At 36.2% G+C, this 18,807-nt stretch overlaps 3 protein-coding genes, 1 non-coding gene and 1 pseudogene across 7 annotated transcripts; 2 read left to right on the plus strand and 3 right to left on the minus strand.

Annotated features, from left to right (window-relative positions):
* The first annotated feature begins 1,704 nt into the window (after positions 1–1,704).
* On the plus strand, positions 1,705–4,603 carry LOC106438635 (heterogeneous nuclear ribonucleoprotein Q-like). Of its 3 annotated transcripts, none has more exons than XM_013879875.3 (9): positions 1,705–1,880; positions 2,359–2,746; positions 2,832–2,948; positions 3,031–3,171; positions 3,252–3,431; positions 3,499–3,700; positions 3,780–3,952; positions 4,050–4,135; positions 4,217–4,603. In XM_013879875.3, the coding sequence occupies exons 2-9, from the start codon at positions 2,381–2,383 to the stop codon at positions 4,359–4,361; spliced, it is 1,410 nt and encodes a 469-aa protein (XP_013735329.2). In that variant the 5' UTR covers positions 1,705–1,880; positions 2,359–2,380; the 3' UTR covers positions 4,362–4,603. The 3 variants fall into 3 exon arrangements, with proteins under 3 accessions (XP_013735329.2, XP_013735328.2, XP_013735330.2); XM_013879874.3 differs by having other exon boundaries at positions 1,758–1,880; positions 2,339–2,746; XM_013879876.3 differs by lacking the exon at positions 1,705–1,880 and adding an exon at positions 1,986–2,046.
* Positions 4,604–4,697: 94 nt separating this feature from the next.
* LOC106438636 (probable protein S-acyltransferase 12) lies at positions 4,698–6,569 on the minus strand. The gene is made up of 7 exons (XM_013879877.3): positions 6,182–6,569; positions 5,911–6,109; positions 5,623–5,714; positions 5,413–5,539; positions 5,220–5,305; positions 5,076–5,141; positions 4,698–4,987 (listed from the first exon to the last, which is right to left on the minus strand). Exons 1-7 carry the CDS (start codon positions 6,368–6,370, stop codon positions 4,871–4,873), a joined length of 876 nt encoding a protein of 291 aa, XP_013735331.2. The 5' UTR covers positions 6,371–6,569; the 3' UTR covers positions 4,698–4,870.
* A 1,461-nt stretch (positions 6,570–8,030) lies between these two features.
* On the minus strand, positions 8,031–11,384 carry LOC106443769 (aluminum-activated malate transporter 10-like). 2 transcript variants are annotated; one of them, XM_013885325.3, is made up of 7 exons: positions 10,910–11,384; positions 10,683–10,820; positions 10,303–10,575; positions 10,104–10,222; positions 9,898–10,041; positions 8,593–9,803; positions 8,127–8,225 (listed from the first exon to the last, which is right to left on the minus strand). In XM_013885325.3, exons 1-6 carry the CDS (start codon positions 11,247–11,249, stop codon positions 9,384–9,386), a joined length of 1,434 nt encoding a protein of 477 aa, XP_013740779.2. In that variant the 5' UTR covers positions 11,250–11,384; the 3' UTR covers positions 8,127–8,225; positions 8,593–9,383. The 2 variants fall into 2 exon arrangements, 1 of the variants encoding a protein (XP_013740779.2); XR_007338191.1 differs by lacking the exons at positions 9,898–10,041; positions 10,104–10,222; positions 10,303–10,575; positions 10,683–10,820; positions 10,910–11,384 and having other exon boundaries at positions 8,031–8,234; positions 8,593–9,321.
* A 2,891-nt stretch (positions 11,385–14,275) lies between these two features.
* On the minus strand, positions 14,276–14,347 carry TRNAQ-CUG. The gene has a single exon. It is a non-coding gene; the product is annotated as a tRNA-Gln (tRNA).
* A 142-nt stretch (positions 14,348–14,489) lies between these two features.
* LOC106442000 lies at positions 14,490–18,799 on the plus strand (annotated as a pseudogene).
* The last annotated feature ends 8 nt before the right edge of the window (positions 18,800–18,807 follow it).

The following is an 18,807-nucleotide window of genomic DNA, read 5'->3' on the forward strand; positions in this document are numbered from 1 at the left end:
ACAAATGAGTTAATTAGGTGGCATTGCGTACAATTTATGAAAGACAGACTCATCTGGATGGTCAAAGTTGTATTCATGAACTCTAGCAAGTTCTTCTTCAGTCAAACTATAGTAGAACAAGTAATGCCACATCATTCATTCTCTTAATATTTACTGGAGCAATATGTGGACGGAGAAAGTATTTCTTGAATAAGATTCATACGCTCATAACATCATTTAAATACATTCAGCGTCGATTATAAAAGTTTTGTATTCTGATTATCCTGTTTTTAAATATTTGGTGTTGTGAGTAATTTGTTTCTCTTCGGCTATGTTTATACTCTCCACAATACATTCATCCATGATATACTCACATACATATTCATGAGACACCATCCACGACACACTAACCACGAGAATCCTATCCACTATACATTCATCCATAAAACACTGTCCACAAATCACCCATCCATGAGTATTATAGATGATAGGAAAGTTTTCAGATATCCTTGAATTAGTACACATGCTCTCAGACATGGTTCGTAAGATCACAAAGTCTAAGACATTTCATACTTGAGTTTCCACTTGATTGTACAAAAACTTGAAACACAAATAGCCAATTGCATAACTTCTTTATAAAAAAGTTAACATAATTCTCTTGTCCACAAGTATCTTGTCCATAACTATTTCATTAACAAAGACTCTTACAAATAATTTGTTTTCTTTTTCTTAACTTGTTTGATTCTTATATATATGTTTTAAATTTCAAATAATGATACAAAAAAGGGAGAATATGAAAACAAATTACAAAGAGGGCTAATTACAAAATATATTCGATTATTGATGGAAATAGAGATGCAATTAAGAAGATGGAAAAGCTTATAATAATCTTGGTGACCCAGATGACAGTGGACTCAGATTTGCAGATACATCAGGGAGGATCGCCGAGGATAAAACGGAGAGAAACGACGTACGTTGAGCAAATTTTTTGGTGACCACAACATCCGTAGGCAACCCATTTGATATTCGTAGGCAAATTTTTCGGCACATCTATCATCCGTTGTTTAATTTGGGATTGGAATTGAGAAAGTTATTTTGAAGCTAGAGAAGATAGAGGTCTAGTGGGGAAGAAGAGTTATTTAGTTAAGGGTGTTTTTTTTTTGTCCGTCATGAGTAAGTTGTTTAGTTAAGGGGTGTCAATGTCTTTACACAGCAAAAAAGTGTGTAGCAAGTCCAATGTGACCTTTAGTGTAATTAGAAACTGGAAAAGTGTCTGAGAGAGTAAATATTTCCTAAGATAAATGCTTCTTAAATAAGAGAAAACAAAATAAATAAAACACCATCAAAGTCTATCAACTTGACCTACAATTTGTTTAGCATCATTACTAGGCCGCCCTGGGATAAGGCACTTAAAAGGCTGGCACATGTATATTACTCAACATTATATGTGTATGATTTGTAGACAAATAAATGAACATCATAAAGAGTTTTACAAGAGATCTTGTTGAATTAAAATAATTGAAGATCAGCCTGACCAAAAAGTAAATAAATATCAAATTAACTTGAGCCTGGCAAAAAAAACAGAGCATGTTGAATTAAGTAATTGAATCTCAGTCTGACAAACAGCACGCAGTTTTCATCTCCCCGGAAAAAACAGCAGGGCTGGCAAATCACAGATGATCTCAAAATGGTCCTAATGGAGAATTAGAAAGCTACAGGCCCAACAAAACTAAATGGGCCTGAAAAGCGTTTTCTCAGGAAAGGGTCTCTTCCCCAGCGGGCGATAGAAGTAAATGCAGCCGACGAGCTCGAGTAACAGTTATCGTCGGAGCAAAATCCCCAGAAATACACAAATTTCTCGAATTATCCGATTCGAAACACAAAACACAAAAGCGAGTCTGGTATGCCGAGAAAATTCTCCATTTCATCTTTTCATATACATATGTTTTGGTTGTTTCATAGATCTCTCTCATATTCTTCGATCTTGTTCCCTCCCTAAATATAAAACAAAGTTTCTGACCCTATTACAAAAAGTTCAGATTTTTGCTTAATTTCTGAGCTGATCTGGTGAGTAATTTGCTTCTGGGTCTCGATTATATTTGGTTTCCGTTGATGGGTTTTCGTTTTCTGGGAAAATGTGTGAGTCACGATATTGATTTTGATTTGGTGCTTCGGGTACAAAGTTTACTGCTTTGTAACATTTGGGCTTCTAAGGGAAACTGGATCTTGGAATCAAAGTTTTGATCTTTGTTGCATTCACTAAACACTTGTTTGATAACAGCAATGGACTTATGTTCTGCTCTATCTACTTAACATCAAACACTCTTGATCACCTGAGCTTCCTTAATAGTTTTTTAAGTATGGTTATTGGATGACCAGATATCATTTGCAAGAAACCTCAATGTCAGACGCTCCAGATGTTGATGACCGTGTGGATTACGAGGATGGTAGCTCCAGTGAGATGGAGGAGGAGGAACATGTAGAAGAGTATGAAGAGGAAGAAGACGATGATGACAATCAAGATGTGGATAGGGAAGAAGGTCAGGAGGAGTTAGCTGAAGATGAAGACAACAATATTGATATTGATATTGAGACAGCAGAAGATGAAGAGAAATCACCCTCTCCTATTGACGAAGAAAAGGAAGAGTATTCCTTTCTTCTCTCACTTCCTCCTCATGGTTCTGAAGTTTTCATTGGCGGCCTCCCTAGGGATGTTGGAGAAGAGGACCTGAGGGATCTATGTGAACCAATCGGCGCCATATTTGAGGTTGGAACATCAATAATATTTTGTGTCCTGTTTAGCATGAACCTCTCTGTATCCACGGCTGACTTTTAACTTTTCTTCTTATTAGGTGAGACTGATGAAAGATAGGGACTCTGGTGAGAGTAAAGGCTATGCCTTTGTAGGTTTCAAAACCAAAGACGTTGCACAAAAGGCCATTGAGAAGCTCCACAGTAAAGAGTTTAAGGCAAGCTCGACCGCTTCACTTAGTTTACACTATACTTGTGACTACTTCTGTTTAAACTTATATAATATTTTTTTTTGTACAGGGGAAGACCATAAGATGCTCCCTTTCTGAAACTAAGAATAGATTGTTTATTGGTAACATCCCAAAAGGCTGGGATGAGGATGAGTTTAGGAAAGTCATAGAGGAGGTTGGTCCTGGAGTGGAGAATATTGAGCTCATCAAAGTAAGATGATTTAATCAATTTGATTTCCATATGATGATTTTGTTGAATTCCCTTACTAATTATCTTCTTGGTGGCTGTAGGACCCAACAAATTCCACACGTAACCGTGGTTTTGCATTTGTTATATACTACAACAACGCATGTGCTGATTACTCAAGGCAGAAAATGATAGATTCTAGTTTTAAGCTCGAGGGTAACGCTCCAACTGTGACTTGGGCTGACCCCAAAAGCTCTCCTGAGACTTCAGCCGCTGCTGCTCAGGTAAACCTTTAAACAGAGTGTTTAATCTCTATCTACCACTTCGTTGACACTCACTCTTTGTGCTCAGGTGAAAGCTCTTTATGTGAAGAATATTCCAGAGAATACATCAACAGAGCAACTTAAAGAGCTCTTTCAGAGACATGGAGAAGTCACTAAAGTCGTCACACCTCCTGGAAAAGGTGGAAAACGTGATTTTGGGTTTGTCCACTATGCTGAAAGGTCTAGTGCTTTGAAGGCTGTCAACGACTCCGAGAGATATGCAATCAACGGTAATTTTTTTTATTATTCATCCAGAAGACTGCTACTGAGTAACATGAACCTTTTCTCACAAAAATTGCAAAACTACAGGTCAAGAGTTAGAAGTTGTGCTTGCTAAACCCCAGGCTGAGAGGAAACATGAGCCTTCTTCTTATGCTTATGGTGCTGCTGCAGCTACTCCTGCTCCCTTTGCTCTTCCCACCTTTGGTGGTTTTGCTGCGCCTCCTTATGGTGCTATGAGTATTGCCGGTAGTTTTGCTCAGGTATATAAATATGTTTAATGTTTGGTATCTTTTAAGAAGTCATTATCAGCAATTTTTGTGTGTGTAAACTTTGGTTTTTAATTTTGGAATTGAGCAGCCAATGATCTATGGAAGAGGAGCAATGCCAACAGGGATGCAAATGGTTCCAATGCTTCTTCCTGATGGCCGAGTTGGCTATGTTCTGTAAGTCATTTTGTTCTTTTAACCATAATGGGTTCATCCTTCTCTTTGGACTAAACCGATATGGGTTTATATGTGATGCAGGCAACAGCCTGGTATGCAGATGGCACCACCACCGCCGAGACCCAGAAGAGTTGACCGGAATAACGGGTCAAGCGGAAGGTCAGGGAGAGAAAGCAGCCATGATGATGATGGTAACCGAGGAGGCAGAAGGTACCGTCCCTACTAGCAGCTCAAAGCTACAGAACAAGAAGCAAGCAAGTAGACAGAAGTATTGGGATATGTTTGTAGTTTGTTTGTTTTGAGAACTTTATATAAAAAGAAGCTCTCTCTAATGTGTTATAAACGTGAAATCTAGACCTTATTGGTTTCACAAGGAGATTGATGAGGGGGTTAGAGATGAATTATATGATATTATCTCTCTTAAATTATGAGACTTTTTCTCTCTTCTGAATAACGCTCTTCTCAGTCGCACCCATCAGTTCAAGGGGATAGAATCTGTTAAAAAAGTGAACCCAACCGAGTTTGGTGGAGATTGCACAATGCCATGAGCCCATGACCTTTGTTTGCTTGTACAAATTGTTCTCATTATAGATCAGTTGAAGAACATAAACTTACAAATGAATCAAATTAATATTCATATCACAACAGTGTAATCTGAATACAACAGTTATCTACACAGGAGGGAAAGCTGAGAACTTTTCGACCATGTTCGACTTGATTGATTGTTGTTTCAATTCAAGGAATGATGTCAGAACGAGTTGGAAACTGAAGGCCTTGAAGTGAAGTTATGCTATGGAGATCATCTTTAGAGTACAAGGGAAGGAGCCAAAATGCCTTCTTCTTCCCAAAAACCTTTACAAGAAAAGAGTTTTTTTTTAGATCAATTTAACCAAAGAGTCTAAAGGAACAATGAAATCAAAAGGATCACAACAAGACTCACTTGCTCGAAGTTTTTCTTCTTTCCCAAGTCATATTTCCATCTGACATCTCCGTTTTTCTCATGAACCTTACAAACACGAACCATGATTTAGACAAGAGATTCATATGTTCAAGCTTCTAGAAGGCGTTGACAGTATAGAGTTACCTCAACTGAAGTAGTATTGGTTGAGAGAAGAGAGAGATGCATGACTACGAAACAGAGAAGGCTGAGAACGAACGCTAAGTTAAGAACTGCATCAAGGTGATATAGAATCTGTAAGAAACATAACAGACGGAAAATGAGAAAAGCAAAGCTAAACACTTTCTTAGGAAACACTAGAAATGCTTAACACACTCACCGAAAGCCAGAACGAGGGAGGCCAGTTTCCCAGGTGAAGAGGAATGCTTTATAGCTTCGCTGAAGAACTTGATGAAACTAGGAAGCAACACTACAACATCCAACATTGTCTCCAGAAAAGTATACAACTAAAAAATGCAAAAACAGTATTAAAACTCAGCAACATCGAGTAGTAATCCACACAACAAATTGAAAGGGGTTTTTTTAATACCAGAAAGAGAAGGAAAAACTTGTAATTTCGAGCTCCAACACAATTAACAATCCAAACACAGTGATGATCCATCTTCAGAACACATCTTTGACCTGCATAAGAACACACAAAGCTTTCGTTATATAATACTATCACCCATACATTTAGCATAAGCACTAGTGTTCGTATAGGCGGCGCCTAGTCAGCAAATCGGACCTAAAGGAAACAATTGTTTTTTAATAGACGCTAAAAAATCGGTCTAGAGATTTCTTTGAACATTGAGCATAAGCAAATCAGATTTCTTCTTACAGACAGAACAGTGATGGCAACGAGGCGGCTTAACATTCCTGCACTTCGGACAGTAACCTATAGAACCAAAAGCTCCTTGGTCTGTGGAAGTACCAGCCTCCAAACTCTCACCACCCCCATGCTCTCTTCTGAAATGCTCAGGAACAGAACCTGGATCCGTAAAGACAACAGTAAAGTAACTCCACAACAACATCACCAGCTGCAAAGTACCAAAGTTAAGACACTTTATAGCAATCAAATGATCTTAAAAGGTTAAGACTTTGACATTTACCAGGAAATGGAAGAGAGAGATGATTAGGCATGCGAGAGCTGAGAGACCTCTATTGCTGCTTTCGATTAAGATCGGCCACCATGTGTTAACTACAACGGCGTAGTAAGAAACGGCGACGACGGCGAAGACGAGAAGGATCATGAAGTAGCCGAGGACTTTCAGACCGGAGCAGAACCGGAAAAGGTTCATTTCCAGCCGGGTCAGCGGGATGATTGGGCCGGGTCTTCGGGTACGAGCCGGGAACAGCCGTCGTAAGATATTCGAAGCCACGGTTAGGAGATTTTATGAGGGATCAGGAGTTTGCTTGGTTCGGAGGACAACTGTTGATTCTATCGCCGTCCATGTGAGGTTATCAGACAACTGTCTGAACTACTCATGGTATACATTTTAAATATATTTTCTATGTTGTTATTTAATATTTATATGTAACAAAATTCTGTTTGTAAGATCCTTTGATTATAAATTTAAAACTTAGAGATTAAAAACTATGTTACATGGAAACGGAAGCGGGTACGTGGAAGCGGAAACGTAAAGAAGCGCAGAAGCGAGATTTTTTAAAATATTAGGAAGCGGGTACGTGTTGGAAGCGTATATCCATATATAAATATATATATATATATATATATATATATATAAATTTTTAAAAAAATTAGGACTAAAAATTATATGATTTAAATTTGAAATAATGCATTTATTCATTTATAATAATTTTGAAATTATTTTATATTAAAACTGTAAAAATACACATAAATGAAGTTTACAAAAAATATTATATTAATTATTTTTAATACTTCATAAATAATTGACACAATATATTTCAACTTGTGCTATATCTTTAATAAAAAATCTCAATGCATAAACATAATTTATAGTATTATTTTTAATATTTGTATATTTATAACTCAATATTCATTACTATTGATTTTTTTATTTTATATAGATTAAAACTATGGTTTTATATTTTATTGATATACATTGCATTTTTTTTTAAAACGGAAGCGTGATTCCAAAACGGAATCGTAAGCTTCCAACAAGTTTTTAAAGAGAATAATTTAGAAACGTTTTGGAAGCGAGATTCCGCAAGCTTCCACAAGGTTCCGATTCCGATTCCGGTTCCGAAGCAGGAAGCGGACGTCCGATGAAGCTTTCGTGCAACGTAGATTAAAAATGGATTAATTTCAACCATTTTAGTTTATTTATAATTATTTTGCTGAGATACATGTTAATTTACCCAAAAACTTAAGAATATATAGATATATAAAACATTTAGAATCAACCCAATCCGATACCCCAAACTTTATAGATAATATGGCTTCAAAACCAAAAAAATCGACCGAAGTAAAGACCCAAATCTGCAGGGCTAGTATCAATGTTAATTTATTTTTAGTACTACCTAGAATGAACTATTTGGATGAAAGTAACAAAGAATCAACAAGTAGAAAAAGTTCCAAACTAGATAAACCAATAAATATCCCAAAAGAAATATAGCTGCCAAGTCTTGTTGGCTTGATTTCAATATTATCGTCAAAATCAACAAACATTACAAAAAAGCAATGCATCTCGAGAAAGCTTTGGACTGAACAATGTGTAATCCAACCAATCATCCCCTCAAATTATTACTACAACCCAGCTAGAGAAAGTAGCCAATCCTCAAATCAAAAAAAAATGGTAATATAGAGAGTAAATATCGCAATGAATCAAATCCATAACGAATGAAAGTTATTCAGGGCGGGACTTGACGATGAAGTTCTGGCGACTGATAGGGTTCATGACGACGGGAGGACCAGCGGTTCTAGGCCATGCTTGGAGCCTCTCTTCAGTCGCAACCCCCCATGCCTTGTTAGTTATAGTTCCCGGTGTACTCCCTGTGTTTAAAAACAAAACAAATATATCATTAGTAACCACAAGCTTTTCATTTTTGGTTATGTCGGAATATAAAACTTGCCTCCGAAGATCTTATCATCAGAAATGACTTTGTCACAGATGTAGGCTACAACAGCAGATCCCGCAAGGGCACCCACTATGTACGTGGCTCGTGACATTACTTCTTAACCTGAAGTGGTTCATGTAGTAAAAAAACATTACCATCTCATGCATAGTAATAAGACAGAGAGATCAAACCTAACCAATCATATAACGCAGACAAAAAAGACTCCGTAACTATAAAAACAATTAAATAAAGGCGGACGATTATTACAAATCACTAAAAAATGTAATGGCCGATCTGTGACAATCATTACTACCAACAACGGAGAAGAGACAGATCTATTGTTCGATATCTCGAGGTAAAAGGTTATAGATCTCAAGAAAAAGGAGCCCAGACGAATAAACAACAACAAATCCATCAGATGGATATCTGAGAGAATCAGTTTAATCGCACCAGAAGCATCGATAAGAGAAGAGCGATTTACCTGAATCGATTCACAGACGACGAAGCGAGAGGACAAGGAGATGCGCCGGAGAAAAATCGTTCCCAACTGTTTAGGAAGGAGAAAAACAAATAGCGATTTACAAACTTGAAAAAATGACCCAAATGAGGTTTATCGATGTGGGCCTTGTATGACTATTAGGCCCATATAAAACTTTCTAAAGTCCAACAATATAAACTACTAGGTTTTGTTTTGCAGGCTAAACAGTTCATGCATAACTGGCCAATGTCTAGTTATGGTTTTATTTTCCCCTATTGATCTCATTTCTTGTTTGATATGGTGGCACTGTAAGGATCATGGATCCCAATTCCCAACATTATCAAGATTTATAGTTTTTCTTTTTTTCTTTATGGTCTATATCAAGATTTAATTAGAGGTTATATCTTATTACTCTTTCCGTTTCAAAATGGATGATGTTTTGGAAGATTTTTGTTGTTTCATAATAGATGATGTTTTGATATTTTTATGTTATTTTATCTTTATTAAAAACTGTGTAGTCAATTAGATATTACAGTCATTTATGTAATTGGTTGAATAATTTTCAAATTATATTTTTAAAACTATTTTTTAGTAAAAACTAAAATTTTTAATTTTTGTGCATTAAGATAAAATGTGAAACGGAGGGAGTGCTTGTTTTTTGGCCTTAAAAACCTATGCCTAAGAAAACTTCGGTTAGAAACTCATATACTAAAAGGTGGTTTACATATATACATGAAAACTCCGGTTTAAAATCTTTATGTCCGTTGAGTTTTCGTTGTATGATTTAGAGCAACTTAGGAACTTTGTGGTGGTTGTTTAGCCTTGTTGTCTCCGGTTTTCTTTTTTGAATCTTGTTTGAAATCTGCAAGATTTGCAAGTTCATCCACTGCTTCGACCGTTTTTTGAATCCTAGCTGCGTTTTCAATCAACAACGAGACCAAAGTGGCAACAGGAAGTACTTCATGTACGCTCATCGGCATGGTTCTGTCTTCATTACTATCTCCTTCTTCGGGTTTGTTCGTTGCAACTGGAACAGTCTTTAATATTTCTCGAAGCTCATGAACTGCTGTGTTCATATCAAACACCAAGAAGTCCATCTTCGAAGATTTTCTCGTGTTGTTAATCATTTCTGCTAATTCTCTCAAGATTTTTGAAGAAGCTGAGCTCAGTTTCACACAAGCTTGTCCGAAGTGTTTCTTGACCTGGTCTGGTACCTGTTGAAAGCAGAAGACATACAAGTGTTAGTTTCACAACAACCACTAATAGTCGAATCTCCAAAATTATTAAAACATATGAAAGTGTTATAACCTCTGTTTCATAATTCATGCAGATACTAAGATTCTCAAGGCAATAAGCACATCTCCTCATAGCAGCCCCTATCTTTACATATTGTTGCCATGGATGCCTGAAGTTAAAGCTTCCATGTGCAGGTTCCCATCTAGCTAGATTCGCCTGAGAGATTTAAAATATAAGAGGCTGCAAAACAAAAAGTGCAAATAAACTTTTCATGTTACCATAGATTCCTCTGTTCCCTTAGAGTTTAGTACACATTTGAATCCTTGCAACTTCATGTTAGTTTCTTCATCTTCATTCTCAGAGACGTCTTTCTTCTTGAAGTACTCTTCTACACGGCCTGCAGTTGTAATGATAGTCAAATGGGAAAGCCAATGAGGGAACCTTGCGTGACAAGTTTTTATTTTCTCATACCCTTACCGTCTAATGAGTCAGCAAGTTTTATAAAATTACGTTGAACAAGGCGATGAAGCTGAGTTCCTGCCCATATTGGACAGAAGAAGACAGTGATGATAATGCAAATAGATGTTCCAATAGCAATAGTTGATACTCTTTCCTGAGCCATATCAACCAGCTTATCTACTCGGTAACCGCCTACTGAGACAAGGCTAAATGTGAGGATAAAGATCATCGCTCCATAGTCGAATCTGGCTTTGAATGAAGGCACAAACCGCGAATAAGTAGCTGCGAAAGCTGCCAAGAATCAAACCCACAAAAAAAGAAGTTAATAAAGATTGATTCTTTTTTGGTTACTTGCAAGTCAAGAAAGACTGATTCTTTTTAGGGTTTTGGACAATTACCAAAGAGAAAAACAGAGCATCCAATGACGAAAATCTCAGCTTTTCCTGATTGATTTGCAACCCAGTGAACAGCAATGCCTAGTGATCCAGCTAATATAGTTGCCACCACTCTGTTCACACATTTTGAGAATGTTGCTCCTGTTGAACATAGAGGAGAATCATACACATATAAGTCAAATATAATTGCACTCATTAAGTAAGAAGAAGAAAGTTGAAGTCATACATACCGACATTGGACTCAAAGACGACTACAACAGTCATGATAGCCCACATAGCATTTCCTCCAACTCCATCATACAAAGGTCTCATGTAATAGAAGATTGAGACTAATGAAAGTGCAAGTCCTACTTTCAGACAATGAACCACTTTTGCCGGATCATCTGCCCCAATCTTCCAGGTCTTCCTCATAAACTTTGAGAGTCGCTCCAGAATTACCTTCATTACTAAACCCTTTAGCCAAAGAAAGATTCTTATACTAGGTCCTGATTTAGGAACCAATCTCTCGGTTGCTCCATTGTCAACATTTATCCTCCACTCTAGGTTCCCTGCTCCTTCTTTTGATGCCATATTACTATACCCGAGAACGCGAACCTTAAACTCTAAAGCCAAAAGTCGGATCAAATAAATGTTTAGGTCAAGAAGTGTTTGGGTTTGTTTGTTGAGCAATGCAATATGGGGTGTTATATATATATAACACGTATTAGTTTCTGTCAAAGTTCTTTAAACCATTTTAAGTTGTGAACTGATATATATATATATATATATATATATATAATTGTTATCTACTACTGTATATTATACTCTCCCACTTGGAAATGCAACAAAAGATGGAGTGACCTAACTATAATATGATTAGTTCATATTTTGTGCTACAAAGCTGTCATCACACTAGTACGTACTGATGTTGACTCCTTCGTACATCCATCCATTTCAGTCGAATTAGGGTGTTCAATCCAGTAGAATTTACCAATTAAAACCGAATCGAACCGAAATAAAAAAAAAGTTTAGATTCAATGATACCTTATAAATCAAATGGATATTACTCTTAAAAAAACTGCATTGTACAGATGTAGTTTTGTATATAAACATATCAAACCGAATAATTGAAATATAGTATCGTTATATAATATAACTGATAATATATATACACAACTTATTTTATTAACATAATCTTGATAATTAATATGTTAATTTGAATAATTTGCTATTTCTCAAGTAAAGATTTTCATTGACATGCATTTGTGCAAAAGTTTATTATTTAATTATATATATATGATTTTATTATCTTTTCTTATTTTGTTTTATGAAAATATAATAATTAATGAATTATTTTTCCTCATAGTTAAATAAAAAATAAAATATTATATCTAAAAACTAGAGTATTGAACAATAATTTTTGTTTTAATAAATCCGATTTTTAGTCGTATAGACTAAAATTGATACAAAATGTTAGAAAATACATATAATTATGGTTTCTAGAGTAAATCCGAATAAACCAAAAATAGAAAATATATAAACCGAATTAAACTAAAGTCGATATAATTTTAATATAATTGCTATGTTTACAGACCGAAACATTAGAAAAAAAGAACTGGATCCAGATTGAACAGTCCTACAACACACAAATGTCTGTACACCTTTGTTTCTAGATTATATTTACATTTTATGTCAAAAATAATGTCGCAGGTCCTAAGAAGTTTCAACTCAGATACATTATCTACAACTCTGGAGAACACTCGAAGGGTTTACGTATTATCAACTCTAATTTGTACTATTTGGATTCATCATTGTCCCATTTGCACAAAAAGAATTTATCATAGTCACGTGGATAATGTAAGTATCAAACCAATAAAATGAAATTGCTATTACGTACATGCACTAGCTAGCCACTAAGTTATAGATCTCCCAAGTGATATAAAAAATAACAAACAAATGAAATCTATTAAGAGATATCAGAAATATTCGTGTGCGTGTGCATCGCGTGCGTACTTACATATACATGATTTCATATTTAGTAAAAACACATAAAAAGTTTCAGGTAAAAAAAAAACACACACATGAAAAGTGTATGGTCGTAAGCGAATAAAGCCATTCGCATATTCCTTTTGGTTGATATATTTATTTATTTCATGCAATTAACTTCAAATCGAATTCCAACATTTTACCAAAAAAGAAAACCTCAAATTGAATTTACTATATTACAATGCACTAAATGATATCAAAAGATATATGAAAGTGGTGCGTTTGACTTACATTATACCTTTAAATAATTATAATGTACATAAGAAGTTACAATTCTAAGGTGGTACAAATATATCAAACCAATTAGAAGAAAAAGATGGCATAACCTAACTTTATTTTAGGTCACTAAGAGAGCCCCAAACTATAAGGGACCTAATTTGATTGTTGGAATCCCTATCAATATATTATCTATCCGTAAGTGGACGTATTTATATATATTATCACTAACCAAGATTTTTATTTATGTTTTAAAAGTATTATTTGCGTGGTCGAAAATTAACTGAAGAACACAAAGAAGTGCCCTGAGCTTATCATAGCTATACTTCAGGTTGCCGTATTGGATTTTGTATAGTGAAACTATTTACGAAGTGCCCTTCAGCTTATCATATCACCTTTTGTTGTTGATGTGATAAGGAGAGCAGTTTAACATTTTTTGTCTTATCGAATTTATTAGTAAAGATACCGTGTTGGGGTTAGGTCACGATTGATATAAAGATCTGATTGGTATATTCCGCTAAATATCATTGTCATGCAAATCTTAATTGATAAAATAGGCAGAATTTATTTTGTTCTATTCACAATATCAATGAAGAACATAAAGTATTCAGTATGGTTGTCCAGAAAAAAAGTATTCAGTATCTGCAGGGAGTAGGAACGCACTGTGAGATCATCATCTTTTCTTGAACTTTGTGAAATATTATGTTTTAACGAAAGTATTATATCGAATATGTGATTAATGGACTAAATTGGCTAGCTTTGTCTTGTGTTGTTGTGGATTATTATTTCGGATTTTGATGACACAACATTATAGTGGAACATAAGTGGCGCATATCAAGTCGTTCGTCATATTATATAATCTCGTATACGTCTTGTCTCCCCCATCTTTTTTTATGTTGCTTAGTTGCTTTTAAAATTGATGATCTAGAACCGAGTGTTGTAAATATGAGTAAACAAAATTAGCAAATTTTATCATTCATTTAGATAATTTTGGAATACATTTTGATTGCTTCACAATGGGTTTGAATGTAACTCATAAGAAAAGCCGAACAAAAAGTTATGCAGTCGAGACCGAGATTAGACGAAGCAGCGACTCGGAGCTTGAACTCAGTCATGAGGTCCATGTCAGCATCTCTGACTATTACCTTCACTGTTTTCTAGATTTCATGTGAAGTAATAACCATTTCAATGGAATCATGCAGTAGAGATTCTCCATGTTCCAAAAAAGAAAAAAATGAAAAATTCGCCATAGAGAGATTAAATCAGTGGAGATTTTAACAGAGTTTCTGTTGTTGGCCGGGTTTGTATTAAAGGTTGGCACTTGGCACAAAAATCGCCGGCCAGGAAAAAAAATAAGGTTCCACCGAGACTTGAACTCGGGTTACTGGATTCAGAGTCCAATGTCCTAACCGCTAGACCATGGAACCTTTTCGTTCATCTGGTGCAGTGTAAAATATTTATTTATGTTAATAATTCTAAACGACTGCGCTTTATTAACTGTGGTTAGTTGTCACTTGTCACTAACAATAGTGGTGACTCCGATAACGCAGACAAAAACCCTGAAGGGACATGCATACGGCAGAGAAGGGGTTGACTTGTCATCAGTGTAAGAACTTAACGGATAAAGTTAATCTCGTCTTCTGTTCAAAATGTACCAAGAAGCGCTATTGCTATGACTGCATCAAGAAATGGTAAAAGTATTTCACTTTCACACTAGAACGATTGAAGTCATGAGAAAGCTGAATATATCTCGAATCTCTAATATATATATAGGTATCCAGAGACAACCTCTGAGGAAGTTCAAGCTGCCTGTCCTTTCTGTATGGAGAATTGCAACTGCAAAGCTTGTTTGCGTGTCAAGGTAATAAGGAGGTTCAAGCAGTTGGATTGTTTGCGTCAATTCAAATAGTATTTCCTTCATTTGGATTCTTTCTGAATCTCAGCAGAGACCAAGTGACAAGGACGAGAATGTCAAGCTCAAGCAGTTGCAGTACCTATTACTTAAAGTTCTTCCTGTTCTTAGGGATATTTGTGCAGAGCAGAACCGTGAACTAGAGGTTGAAACAGCAGTTAGAGGTATTTTCTCTTCACTTTTTGTGCTATCCTCTCATTTCTTTTTTGTTTCTGTTTTCCACTCACAAAACCTGTTTTTTTTTTTTTTTTCCCTTCAAGGAGTCCCTGTGACAGAATCTGACATTACTAGGTGCGACGCTAGCATAAATGAACGCATATGCTGGTAAATTTCAAAACTCCGGGAACTCTTCTGCTTGCTTGGTTGATTTTTTCTTGTAAGGAAAACAAACGTTACTGTTTCTTGTATCTCTTGCAAATAAGGAATAGGAATTGGACTCCTATGTAGCTATTATCACCAAGTTCACGAGAAGATGTGTCACCGATCTAGTTAATATATCAATGGAACAATAAAGAAACGATTTTTGGAGGAATGATTATGTGTTTCTGTTAGTAAGTTGAGATTATTATCTTATTAAGTAATTTCATTTCTGTGTTTCCTTGTTTCCATAATATTTGGAGGAATGATTATGGTGTTTCTAATGGTACATGTACGACAGTGATCTTAGTATGTACTTTTAGGCCTTCACGGACATCTCTTTGTTTTCTTTTTTTTTTTTGCTTACAATCTTTTCACTTGTATGACAGTGACCTCTGCCACACATCCATTTCCAATTTTCACAGAAACTGTCCGAAATGTTCATGCGATGTATGTCTTTCGTGCTGCAAAGAACTAAGAGAGGGCTTCTACGATCAAGAGAAAAATGGGAAGAGAAATGCAGAAGGGACCGTTAATTCCAAAGCCTGTGTTCCAGATATCTCTAGTTGGAAGCTTAATTCTGACGGTAGCATTCCATGCCCACCAACAGAATCTGGTAGTTGTGGCACTTCAACACTGGAGTTGAGACGCTTATGCGAATGTGATTGGGTTCAAAAACTGATAACCAATGCAGAGGAAGTTACTCTCCAGTTTCAGCCACCAGATGTGGATATTGCTCATGAATGTTCCTCATGCACTTCCATCATCAGTAGGCAGGCGGCGTTTAGGAAGAATGGTCATGATAACTTTTTGTACTGCCCAAATGCTGTTGATCTGGCTGAAGATGATATTGTTCATTTTCAGTCGCATTGGATGAAGGCAGAACCTGTGATTGTCAGAAATGTTCTCGATAAGACATCTGGACTAAGTTGGGATCCAATGGTTATGTGGAGGGGTTGCAGGGAAATGAATCCAAAAGTTAAATGCAAAGGAGATGGGAAAAGCGTGAGAGTTTTAGACTGTTTTGACTGGTGTGAGGTCAGTCAACTCCATTCTCTCTCTTCTACAATATTTGAGAAGTATACTCATTAACACATGCCTTTCTCTTGTAGGTTGAAATAAATATTCATCAGTTTTTCCAAGGATACTTGAAAGGCCGCATGGATCCCAAGGGTATGCCAGTAATGTTGAAGTTAAAGGATTGGCCTCCATCAACTTTATTTGAAGAGCGCCTTCCAAGGCATAACTCCGAGTTTATTTCTGCGTTACCTTTTCTCTGTGTACACTGACGCAAAGTCAGGTATCTTCAATCTCGCAACAAGACTCCCAAAAGGATCCTTGAAGCCAGATCTTGGACCCAAGACATACATTGCGTACGGTTTCCCTGAAGAGCTTGATGGAGGAGATTCTGTGACAAAGCTACATTGTGATGTTTCTGACGCTGTACGTCCACCATTTCTTTCTCAACTCTTCATAGACATAAAAACCAATGAGCTCATTTGTTTTTATGTACATCTAACTGAAACTAAGGTATCCATTCTTTCCCTTATGCTTTGGTGAATTAGGTCAATGTGCTGACACACACAGCTAAAGTGGATATACCTCCCGGGCAATACAAACTTGTAAAAAAAGCACAGTTGCGTAAACAACACGTTGGTCAACAGACAGAAGCCAGTGCAAGTGAAAACAAGTCACTGAAAGAAGTAGAGAATGAGGAAGCTGCTTTAAAGAATTGTGATGGTCTTGTGAGAGAAGAGAGTTTAAAGAACAAGGCAGGTAACAAGGAACCGTCGAACAACAGTTCGAAACGGTCCAGCTCACAAGAAGGTGATAACATATTTGTTTCAAAATGTATTCAGGTGAATGTACCAACAACACTGTGGGATTAAATTTCAGGTAAATGCATTACTGCTATGGAGTCAGATCATGATCCAAAGGAGGCTGCGGGGTTAATTCCTCAGAAGAATGTAACGATGACAAACGAATCCATTGCTGACGAGAATCATAATGACGTCTGTTTGAAGACAGAGAGATTATCTTCCGAAGAAACTAATGGCAATGCCAATGAGAGTTCAAAGGCTGTGCGGGGTGGTGCTGTCTGGGACATCTTCCGAAGAGAGGATGTTCCAAAACTTATCGAGTATTTGAAAAGACACAAGCATGAGTTTCGTCATTTCTATAACGAACCTGTGAAATCTGTAAGTATCAACACCACATCACTCTTGTGAATGATTAATGTGTGAGAGAGAAATCTTGAATTTAAGCTTGTGTTTAATTTTCAGGTTATTCACCCAATTCATGACCAGAGTATGTTCTTGAGTGAAAGCCAGAAGAAACAGCTGAAGGAGGAGTTTGGTAAGATTCTTGTTTGGATTGAAAAGCTGACTTATCTTCTATGCTATGGCGAAAAGTCGATATATGTTATTGTTCATATGCACAGATATAGAGCCATGGACATTTGAGCAACACCTCGGTGAAGCTGTTTTCATCCCTGCAGGTTGTCCTCACCAAGTGAGAAATATACAGGTAAGCAGCCAGTTAAAATATTCCCTCTTTTGTTTTGACATCTCATGTGTTATGAAACAAGAAACTTAAAAGTGTTATTGATCCTAAAATCAATCTGTTTTCAGTCTTGCATAAAGGTGGCAGTTGGTTTTGTTGCTCCTGAGAGTGTAGAGGAATGCCTTAGGCTAACACAAGAGTTCCGGAGACTACCAAAAGACCACAGAACCAACGAAGATAAATTAGAGGTATGTACTTTCAGTATCTCCCTATCTCATCTGAACGTCATTTTTTGAAGGTAAAAAAAGAGTCTAGTTTCAAACTAATGTTAACCTCTCTCACTGTTAACTTCTCTTCTCACTGCGCATTGTAGATTAAGGAAATAGTGATACATGCTGCGAGCTCAGCCATGAGAGAAGCTAAAGGTCTAATATAATGCAAAACTCCATGACGCAGTGATGCTAACAAAAAAGACTCCCAAGGTTTGTTTTTCTAAAAGCGTGTCAATATGCTTGTGAAAACAGCCTGGCGATGCTATAAGTAGAGTTGTAAACTAGAACGAAATGGGTTTGAGTTTGTCAAAGCCTCTTGGAAAACAAGACAGCAACTGTAATCATATTATCTCCAGTAACTAGAGTTAACATAACTAAGAACTTTTAGCAAACAAACAGCTTACATACTTAACCAAGAACCCGAAACACTGACTAGACCATTGGACCTGGACCTCTCTCGTGAGAATGTCGTTAAATGTTAAAAATACGTAAAAGAAAAACAAATGATATTAAGGCCTAGTGAGGTCTGAGGCCAAATTTTTATGGACCATGTTTAAGCCCATGTTTAAGAACAATTCACATTTTTGTCTCTTCAGAAGCAGCCCATAGAAAAAGTCATTTAATATTTATTAATGCTTGGGAACCGGCGGTAGTTTTCTTTCTTTATATTGACTGAAAATATATATGCTAGTTAAACTGTACTTTGGTCTAATTAAGAAACATACCTATTGTTGACAAAAAAAAAAAGAAACATACCTATTTTTTATATTTTGTAATATTAGAAATTTAAGGAAGCCTGTTTTCAACACTGATATTAATTAAAAATATGGAATATATTACAAGA

The sequence above is a fragment of the Brassica napus genome, chromosome A3 (genome assembly GCF_020379485.1).
Source record: "Brassica napus cultivar Da-Ae chromosome A3, Da-Ae, whole genome shotgun sequence".
In the NCBI taxonomy this organism is placed as follows: domain Eukaryota; kingdom Viridiplantae; phylum Streptophyta; class Magnoliopsida; order Brassicales; family Brassicaceae; genus Brassica; species Brassica napus.